This window comes from Limulus polyphemus, unplaced genomic scaffold (assembly GCF_000517525.1).
Source record: "Limulus polyphemus unplaced genomic scaffold, Limulus_polyphemus-2.1.2 Scaffold2068, whole genome shotgun sequence".
NCBI lineage: Eukaryota > Metazoa > Arthropoda > Merostomata > Xiphosura > Limulidae > Limulus > Limulus polyphemus.
In genome coordinates this window covers 42,512-53,791 of record NW_013667678.1, presented here as the reverse complement: position 1 = coordinate 53,791, position 11,280 = coordinate 42,512, and the positions used below count along the sequence as shown (strand labels likewise).

Below are 11,280 nucleotides of genomic sequence, written 5' to 3'. Positions count from 1 at the left end.
AAACTTGACAATTTGACATTTAGAAATTTCATCAGATCGCTTTCCTTGAGTTTGCGTTTTGGTATCCACTTAAGTACTTTTTGAACTCATTGTTATTCCTCACTTGTGCTAAAAAGAAAAAAATACATTAGTCACAGCAGAACAGCCACCTTACCACGACACTCCATCTTTACAAACTATTATTTTGTATTAAATCAGGTCCTACCTAACTCTAACCTGCCTACTGTACCATACCGCTGTTAAACTAGAGTGCCACATGGCTAATGCCCACTCCTCCTCTCCCACCTCTCACAGTCTCTTCGATTACTGCTTCTCGAATCTTCAACTCTGTTTTCCTTCGCTTAGTGGTCTTCTTTTTCAATCACTTGAGCTTTTCCTTTTCAATCAATTTACTTTTTTATTTAACTGTTTGCTATATACTTAACATTAAGGAAGAAAGAAACGATATGAATACAAAAGCCTATACTCGTCTAATTCAATAGGAATTTAATTCCTAAGTCCTGATTCTACCTTGGATATTACCAGGACAACCAGCTATAGTACAGTATCTATTCACACCTAAATTTCCCTATTCTGTGTAGTAACGATCTTGCCACTACAGTAGACCTAACATTTTTAAGCATGTGGACTAAAGTTGCTTCTGGGGCCCCTCCGGGATTAGGGGCCCTGAAGCTTAAGGTTCATTAGTTTCACAGTAGATTCGCCCCTGTTCTTCACTCAAACTCCAAGCTAAATATTGAAATTTTCGTACGTAATTTAAAAGTAAAAAAAAATATATATACATATTGTTACTTTAATATTCTTTATCTTGATTCAAAAACATACGTTAGTTTCGTGAGGATCTTTTATCGATGTTTTGGGGTGATTGTTAGCCTCGGTCTCAGGGCGTTTCACGTTGCACATGGGCAGACCTGTAGAAAAAAATATGTAAAATAAATTATAGGTTTTTTATAAGACTAAGAAGCTCCTGCACAAGTTTTATCCATCCTGAATTCGTTGAGTTAACTCTTGGAATGTCAGTCTTTTAAACTTTATATATTCTTTATATTGTTTCTTTTCTTTTCGATTGTTTAAAAGGAATGCATCGAATTATGCCAAAGATTTAAGCGTATGTTTGTGTATATATATATATATATATATGTGGAACACATTAATTTAAACTTTATTTTGTTGATTTTCCTGGCGGTTTTATCCAAACAGACACAAAAGTTTCAAGAAGAGCGAGAGGACAATTATCATAGTTATTTACCAAAACTTAAACAGGTAAAATATTGAAACGATATGTAATTCAAGTTTACAAAACTCTTCTTAAACTAAACAAGAAAACAACAACAACAAAAAACGACTTATTTCTATGTACTGATGCATAGATAGGTCTTCATTTGAAAGCCAGCACAGTAAGGAGATGAGAATGATCATAGTATTATTAAAGCATGAAATGTCAAAAATAATAATAAAATAAAATTCATAGTATAGCCTTATTCCCTTATTTGAAAGTGTTCATCTGTCAGTTATTAAATGTAGGTTATCTTGAAGTAACCTAAGAAAAGCTATTTTATTCACTTTTTCTATTTCTGTAACATCCTGATCATTCTGTAACATCCTGATCATATTTAAGATCAACCCCGATTTCCTTACTTTTTGTAAGAGACAGTAAATTCTGATTTTTGTGATGAGAATAAAAGTATTTCATGTTACTTGTTTTACACTCTTATACTGGTTGGGCGTGACCTTGTGCTTAGAGTGTCGGCTGCGAATCGAAGGAGCTTGGGTTCGAGCCGTAATGCCACAAAACATACTTCACATTTTGTAATAAGAGTAATAGATTATTCAAGAAGGAAAATTATTCTATTTACATACCATCTTACAATTATTGACTTCCAAGATTTTATATATGTTACTGGTTATTATAGATTTATTTTCCTGGGTATTAGTTAAATAAAGAAATATGTATTTAACATAGCTTTCCAACGTTTACATCAACTTTCATAAAAACTATTGTAACGTTATTTAATTTAGCTAGTAATGACAACAGGTAGCAGAAAAAACAAAGCAAATACAGATCAGTTGTTAATGTTATCTCTCTTAGTTCGTAAAACTTTGTTCTTGATAGATTTACTTTTTCCGAAACTAACAAATACCAGATAAATATATCGTTTTCATTTGAGAATTGCAACGGGTAAAGACCCGTTAATTACACTAATAATATATATGTCACTTCTCTATAGGAAAAACAGTAATATAAATAGATTTTAAAGCGTATTACAACTCTAATATCCAGGAAGTAAAGCAAGATTTGTATATTAGATATAACTGTATTAAACATTTAAACTAATGTTAACTGTATATTATATAATAGGCATGCAGCATAATGCATTTATGGCGGTGGGTGCTTCTGGTTGGCTGCCGTCCTTCTGGTCAGTAGTTCAATATTAGGGACAGCTATATCTGAACCCTAAGAACTTTTTGACCTGGTTGTTTAGCTCACGTGAGCATGAGGTACCAAAAATTTCAATTCCATTCTCACACTAAAATGATAATTTCTAAAATAGGCCACTGACGATGCTACAATTTCCTTTTACTTAGAGTTATTCTCGTGTTGATTTTGAAATTCATTAAATACCCTATACATGTATATATAACCATGCTTTGAGAATAAATGTCTTGGGGTGGTGGTGGAGTATTTGCAAAAGTAGTGTATAACTCCATGTTATTTTGTGAGTATGATTCATATCCATTTGGTTTATGGATATGTTCTAAGTGTTTTTAATTTGTATCTAAATGTTCTAATTCTTAGTAATTCAGCTACCTCTTAAAAACAAAATTGTTGTACTTCCAGAAAAGTGGAACGTTTTTCGTGTTGCTTCTTCCGTTATACAGCATCACAGCAGCCATGATGCTGTATAACAGTGATCCCCAAACTTTTAGTCTGAGGCTCCCTTGATGTGAATAAAAAAGTTTGAGCCCCCCCCCCAACCTATAAAAAGCCTTAAAATGTGATATATCAATTTCAAAAAATATTTGTTAATGAACTTTAATGATATCTATGAAGTATTGTTTCTATTAAATCGTATGTTTGTAATTTAATGTGGCCTTTTCTTATCAATTTATATGTATTATAATTAGACCATTAGCAATTTATTATGTTTGGATTAAATTTGTAGACTGATGAGCAATTAAATACACACTTAATATTATGTAAGGTTATCTTATTTTCATTTTAAACTATGAAACAATTCTGTAATTAATTCAGCATAATTTTTATCGTCTTGTTCTTTATTTTGAATTAAAATCAATTAAGCATCTTTGTTATCGGCCCATTTTTGGTGGCCCCCCCCAAGAACAAACTTCACGGCCCCCCAGGAGGGGGGGCGCGGCTTCCACTTTGGGAAGCATTGCTGTAGAAAACCCCTACTCTTAGTACCCTGGTAAGACAGCAGTAAGTTTACACACTTACAACGCTAAGATCCGGGGTTAGATTCCCGCGGTGGACACAGGGATAGTCCAATGTGGCTTTGGTCTAAAAGAAACAAACAAGCAATTACTATTCTTGTGCTTATTTATTATGTAAATTCTATGCTTATTACAGGTGTAAAAGGTATTTTTCCTGTTTTATAATGCATATTTTATTTGATTATTGTCGTGTTACATAGATCACAAGCAAGCAAAATACGAAGGTGTCTCTTTTTAAGCTCTAAGTGAGAATGTGAACACAATAGTAATAGAGCGACCCAGGGTGGGTTGGAGATGTTATTAGTTGGCCAGTGTATTTAAGTATGTGTTACTGAGCAATACGTTTATCAACACTCAACTTGTGTAAAAATTAAAATAATCTTTCGCTGTCCAAATTATTATCAAAAGTACTGAGACTGTACTTATAAAATATTACAATTTACTCTTAAAATATTATGACATTGGGATATGAAGTTTACAGGGATTTTGATGAAATAAATGATGCTATTATCAACTATTCTAATACTTTTGTAGAACTGAAGAGAACAGAGTTGTTACTACATTGTTTTTAAAGTTTCATTTTAATGATATCACTAATAATATTGTATGGCACAATATAAATCTACATTATAAAATGTTTTAATTGTATCTTCAACAAGATATGATTAACTGAAAAATAGCATTCTAACAACATTGTATGGCACAAAATCTACATTAAAAAATGTTTTAATTGTGTCTTCAACAAGATATGACTACCTGAAAAATAGCATTCTAACAACATTGTATGGCATAAAATCTACATTATAAAAAGTTTTAATTGTATCTTCAACAGGATATGACTACCTTAAAAATAGCATTCTAATAATAATCCCGTATGACACAATATAAATCTACATTATAAAATGAGTTATTCATACCATCAACAGGATATGTTTACTTCACCAATAGCATTCTAATAATAATACTGCAAGACACGGTTTAATTTTAAATGTTTTACTTTTAGTTGTATCGTGAACAGAATACGGTTAACTCAATAACGGCATTCTAATAATAATAATTACCCGAAATTAAAAAAGTCTATGTTATTATATGCGAGATTGTACCTTCTGATTTTACCACAAGCATTTACTTCTATATTACCATTTTGAGAGTTATTACGTTTACCACATGAATGCTGTAAGAAGTAAAGCTATGAGGTACATTGTTCAAGATTATGAAGGGATTAGTGTACAGTATCTATTGAAATGCTTATACAGTATCTGTGAAACCAGCTCATTTCTTTGATATAGCCTTGCAGAACTTGTTCAGAAAGTATGCGTAGTAAGAGCTGAGTCTGGTCTATCCTAACTCAAAATGGGGAGGGGTATCGCAGCTCTGCACAACGCTGACGACTGTTTGTAGCCGGAGGGTAACTCATTACCTTTTACAACCGCGCAACAAGACCGCTGCCCTGTTTCCAAGTGTTCTCCGAGTCAGGTAAGCGTTATTAATGCAGTCACCCACGGAGTCTTTCTCTCCCTCGGACTGAATTTAACCGCCCTAGGGACCGTCGTGTCATGCATGAGTTTGGAACGTAATGTTTGCTGCTGAGATGGCAAATAATTTTTACGAAACAACAAGTTGTTTAAAACTTTTATTGTTTCGCATCCACTCAAACAAGATATGAAAATTAAGACTATTTTATAATAAGATAATGAATAGTTTTAAATTTATCGATAGACCCCCCCCCCCCCTTAATCTTGTGTACGAGCGATAGTTTTAGTGAATAAGTACTCTTCCTACGAGGAATGTATTTGTCAGGAAGCACTGACCGGCTGCATCTGGGAAGTGGCTTTACAACCTAGTAGGGGGAGGCATAATAGAGTAAGGCTATTTTTCTTGGCCATTAATCTTGGGCACGATAACGACATACCCTCCCATTAATTCCAGGGCAGATAATAGGCTAAACGTGATCGTAGTTTCAGAAGTTGAGACACACTAAGTAACAAACTATGTGAATCATCAGCCCGTTTAAAATGATTTATGAAACCAGCTTGCGGTGATTTACCATGAATTTCTAAGTAGCACAGTTTAGAAAAGATAATTTTCTGATTTTTAAACAATCTACTTTATTTACCTGTTCATCATTTTCAGTTCTTTAATAAGCACAGAACTTCTTTTTTTGTAAAGTATCTAAAACTTTTGACAACTTATAATAATATTTTTGATGCAAATTCTGCTTCGCCAAGGAGAAATGTCTATTGCTTTTCATGTAAAACTTCTTTGTGCCGTATCAATCAGCTGAGAAAGTACATATTTTCTGCCACCCCCCTCCCAGTGGCACAAGGGAATATCTGTGGACTTATACTGCTAGAAACCGAGTTTCGATACCAGTGGTGGGCTTTGTGCTTAATATAAAACAACAACATATCTTCTGGTTAGTTCTAGAAAGTTATATACATATTTTCTGGCTAATTAGAGAACGTTCTCTGCGAGCCAGTCACGCTGAGAAAAGTACGTATCTTCTGGCAAGTTACAGAAACTTATCAGTTAGTATTTGTTCGTCGTTAAGCACAAAACTCCACAATAGACTATCTTTGCTCTGCCTACAGCACGTTGCGAATTTCGATTTTTAACGTTGGAAATACCGCTGGAGGCGTCATTTAGTGAGCGGCATGTCTGTGGGCTTTAAACGCTAGAATCCGGGTTTCGATACCCGTGGTGGGCAGAGCACAGATAGCCCATTGTGTAGCTTTCTGCTTAATTATAAACAAACTATACAATATTTAGTTATATATAATATATATCGAATTAACATATAGTTTCTGTTCATCATTATTCTGTTATTACGTTTTGTCTGCATTAACAATTTAGACTTTTGTGTTAATAAAATATTGTGTAAGTAACGGACACAATATTAGAAAGTCGCATTTTAGCCAAATGTTTGTGTTATATACAATATTCTAGTGCTGTTTATAAAGTAATCAACAACCCATTAATTTCAAATGCTCTAGTTTATAGCAAAATATCATATTAGTAACAACTAGTCTCTTTACAACCAACATAATGCTTGTAATAAATAATGTTGGTAAAAGCACATTATTTTCACTATATCTGAAGCTACTTTATATGTGATACTTTATATCATATTAGTAACAACTAGTCTCTTTACAACCAACATAATGCTTGTAATCAATAATGTTGGTAAAAGCACATCATTTTCATTATATCCGAAGTTACTAATTGGTCACATAACCATGATTATGTCCTAATTATTATATTTCTTTCTTGTTGTTGTTTTTTTTAACGACGTTCTGTTCATTTTCAACGTCGTGCCAGTAACCAATGCTCTGTTAATAAACTTTAGCACATTTTATCAATAATACGTAAACATATGTTAGTACTTTTGTATTGATCAATTATATATTATTAACCAAGGTTATGCTAGTAACAATAGTTAGTCAATATTTTAATACTATATAGTTTTTAAAAAGTAAAGCTTCGTGTGTGAAAACTTAAATTTTGGTTTGTAGTTTGTAGGTTTCGCAAGGAAATATTTTTAATGTTTAACTGCAGATATCGCTAAGTAATCTTAAAGTTTAGTTTGTAGGTTTCATAATAAAAACAATTAATGTTTAGTTTCAGGTTTCTTCAGGAAATTATCTTTAAAGGTTTTATAAATCGTTTTGACGCTTAAATTATAGGTTTCGTGAGAAAACCTTAAAGTTTAATTTGTAGATTACGCAAGGAAGTCTTAAAGTTTAGTTTACAGGTTTCGTAAGAAAATCTATATTGAATTGTCGATTTACATTTACAGTTTCAACACTTGACGCCTTTTTGCACTATTACTGTAATAAATATTTGCAACGTAACCAGAAATATATAAAGCGTGTAGTTTAGGGTCCGGTGCCAGCCGCATGGGAATCTGGCTAACCTAATCGCTTTCCCTGATGTCCGGGGGCAGGATTACGCTATGGGCTGGTAGCCACGAATTCTGCTAATTACACATCTGAGGCTTGATAAACGAAACAGATTGCCCTGCGGTATAAGGAGGACCCCATCATGGGAGTGCTGCTCTGGCCCCAGCCGCCCTTGATTGGCACAGAGAAATACAACCAAATCCCTCAGAGCCGGCAAGTTCAAACACTTTGTCAAGATACCGCCAGCTAGCTGATAGCACAGTGTTCGTTTTGCTCATGGATTTTTCTGTATACATCCGCTTAGTGATCGAGACTTAAAAAGAAAAAGTTATCTGTTTTGACGGCATTTTATAATCGCTGATAAAAACTCACTTAGAGGCTTAAAAGTGAGCATGCGCAGTGTAGACGTTGCGTAAAAGTATGGCGTCGCAAATCACGCGCAGTTCCAAGGCCATGCGGAATGATATATCAGATAAAGGCGCTACTTGCTCTCTGTAGTGTTTAGTCACAGACGCACATCGAGGTCGTGTAAACGAAAGCTACAACACGTGAAAGCACATGTGTGATTTTTCGTTTTAAAATACATAGTTTTAAGTTAGCAGAGGAACGTACTGCATTTAGAAGTCTTCAAAACTAACGATTATAAGCCATCCCTAATTTTGAAAAGTTAAATCTTGTCGTCAGTCGTGCGAACATATTTAAGGAAAATAATGACAGCAGCCTCTTGAAGCGACACAATGTGCTACTTTATAGTTTCGAAATGCGACTGTGTGCAACTGTGAAGGCTTCGTTTCTCCAACAGGTTGAATTATGATATCTGCCATGTTACTTACTGTTTTGATTTTTTTCATCATCGTTTATGGGCAGGTGCCTTTGACAGCCCTAAAAAACCCCGAAAAGTGTGAACGGATTACCATTCCCCTATGTCAAGACCTTCCTTACAACATGACTAGGATGCCGAACCTGATGGGACACACGAATCAGGCTGATGCTGCTATTGAAGTCCACGAGTATGTGTCACTGGTCAAATTCGGTTGTTCTCAGCATTTAAAGTTCTTTCTGTGCTCACTTTATGCTCCAATGTGTGCCCATCAAGTAGATGTTCCCATACCGTCCTGTCGGTCCGTCTGCGAAGAAGTTAAGGCACGGTGTTTTCCCATTCTTGAGCGGTTGGCGTTTGGGTGGCCTACCAAGCTGAGCTGTAGCCGACTGCCCGTACCAGGAAAGAACGGTTTGTGTATGGAACTGCCAGATATCACAGAAGAACGGCGCTCACGCAATAAGGAAAGCGAAAAGGGCATTAAAGCTGAGAAAGGTAAAACCAATTACAAAAGTATTAATCCCAATCTACTCCCTTCTCGCCTATATCCCAAAACTCGCGAAGACGGTATCTCCGACGTCGACGGGGGAAAAGAGGAATACAGCTACGGAGGCAAAAACGTGAACATTGAACGTGATTTATCTGCGAAGTTTTGTCCTAGAAACTTCGTGTCAGTGCTATCCAAAACCACAAGCGTGAAAACGTGTGTTCCTCGATGTGACCGTGACATTTTGTTCTCTCGCCATGACAAAAATGTCGTGGACATTTGGATGATTGTGTGGTCAGCCTTCTGTTTCATGGCAACTCTTTTGACGGTAGCCACGTTCTGGGTCGATACTGCTCGCTTTCGGTACCCCGAGCGGCCCATTATCTTTCTGAGCATGTGTTGCTGTAATATAAGCATTGCTTATCTCGTCCGTTCCTTCGCAGGCGCTGAATTCATATCCTGCGAAAAAACAGAAAGAGACAGCTACCTGGTGAAAGAAGGCTTAGAGAGTACAGGATGTATCATAGTTTTCTTGTTGCTCTACTATTTTGGAATGGCAGCAGCCCTCTGGTGGCTAGTTTTGACTTGCGCGTGGTTTTTGGCTGCCGGACGCAAATGGGGACACGAGGCCATCGAATCTCGTGCATCATATTTCCATGTACTGGCATGGGGGGTGCCAGCAATATTGACCATCATAGTGTTGACTTTACGACAAGTTGAAGGGGAGGAATTGACTGGACTATGTAATGTTGGCAGCAGAAGTCGAGATGCCTTGCTCCGATTTGTAATTTTTCCTCTTTGTTTCTTCTTTTTCTTCGGAAGTGTCTTCATCATCTTAGGGTTTTCTTCGCTTGTGCGGATCCGAAGAGTGATGAAACAAGGTGATCGGAACACCAACAAGTTAGAAAGACACATGGTAAGAATTGGTACATTTTCTATACTGTATACTGTTCCAGCAATCAGTGTGATCGCCTGTCAGGTGTACGAGTACATCAATAGACCCGGATGGTATGCAGTTGCCATGGACACTGCGCCCCAGTGCTCTTATCCTACAGCAGGAGGCTGTTCCTTAGACCAAAGCATCCCTAGTGAGGAAGTTTTCATGTTAAAACATGCTATGACGTTATTGCAGGGAATCGCCACCGGAGTGTGGGTGTGGAACAGTAAGACCTGGAACTCATGGGCAACATTTTTTAACAATCAAATTAGGCGAAAACCGAGGAGGAGTGTGAAATCTCCAACTATTGTGTACCGTCCACCCCATGTAGTACTACTGAAGTAAATATCAAATCCAAAACCAACAGATACCGTGACGTGTCTGTAAATGGTCGCTGTAACATAAACATCTTACATAAGTTCGTACATAACATATATGTGTATTATTGTTGTAAAATACGGATCACAGTGGATATACGAGACAGCCTAACACAACTTTGATATTGTATATGCATACATATAAGGACGAGAGAAACTGATAGGATCTTAGCTAATACATAGCTCTTTAGGAGTATATGAATTAATTATATTTAGGAAGTTTAAGTATAGGCGCTGAAAAAAAAACATACGTGTTGAAAATTAACTTTTTGTAGATATAAAAACAATGGAAAATTGAACGATGGTTTAATAGTTTTGTGTATCTTAAACAACAATGTATGTGTAAATATATATACACGAATACTCATTTCTGTTTCTATTCTGCTTGTACATACTGTTTTAGGCTATGTTAACTTATTATTACTGTATTATTCTAAATGCAGTAATTTCTTGTTTATAATATTGGATCGTTCGTTTTGTTAAGATTTTTTAACAAAGGAACGTTAATTGTGTTAGAATTTTTAACATAGGAACGTTAATTTTATAGATTTTTAACATAGGAACGTTAATTTTGTTAGATTTTTTAACAAAGGAACGTTAATTTTGTTAGATTTTTTAACATAGGAACGTTAATTTTGTTGGATTTTTTAACAAAGGGACGTTAATTTTGTTAGATTCTTTAATATAGTAGCGTAATAGCAAAGCGCCTTACTTGTATTTATATTTCACCTAGTAATGAATTTTCATTAATACTCTTTTGTACAAATCACTGGAGTGAGATTTTAAATAAACACTAATCATTTTATTACTGGTTGTTTAGTCGTTATGTGTCTATTACCAACACCGTTATGTTGCAGAGAATGCTATTCTATGAAGGCCACGGACATTCTACTCTTCCCTTTCCTTTGTAGCACAACCATTTTACACCTCTCTTTCCCAGAACGCAGTGATTGTATACTCCTACTTTCTATGCAGAAGACAGCCATTGTACACTACTCTTTCCTGTGTAACACACAACCATTGTACACTACTATTTCCTGTGTAACACACAACCATTGTACACTACTCTTTCCTGTGTAACACACAACCATTGTACACTACTATTTCCTGTGTATCACACAACCATTGTACACTACTCTTTCCTGTGTAACACACAAACATTGTACACTACTCTTTCCTGTGTATCACACAACCATTGTACACTACTCTTTCCTGTGAATTACACAACCATTGTACACTATTCTTTCCTGTGTATCACACAACCAGTTTACACTTCTTCTCCTACATTTGTCTTTCCAAAATAGAAA

The 11,280-nt window shown here is 35.5% G+C and overlaps 1 protein-coding gene across 1 annotated transcript; it reads left to right on the top strand.

Annotated features, from left to right (window-relative positions):
* The first annotated feature begins 7,508 nt into the window (after window positions 1-7,508).
* Window positions 7,509-10,778, top strand: LOC106465837 (frizzled-9-like). The gene has a single exon (XM_013926078.2). It carries the CDS (start codon window positions 8,163-8,165, stop codon window positions 9,939-9,941), a length of 1,779 nt encoding a protein of 592 aa, XP_013781532.1. The 5' UTR covers window positions 7,509-8,162; the 3' UTR covers window positions 9,942-10,778.
* Window positions 10,779-11,280: the final 502 nt, after the last annotated feature.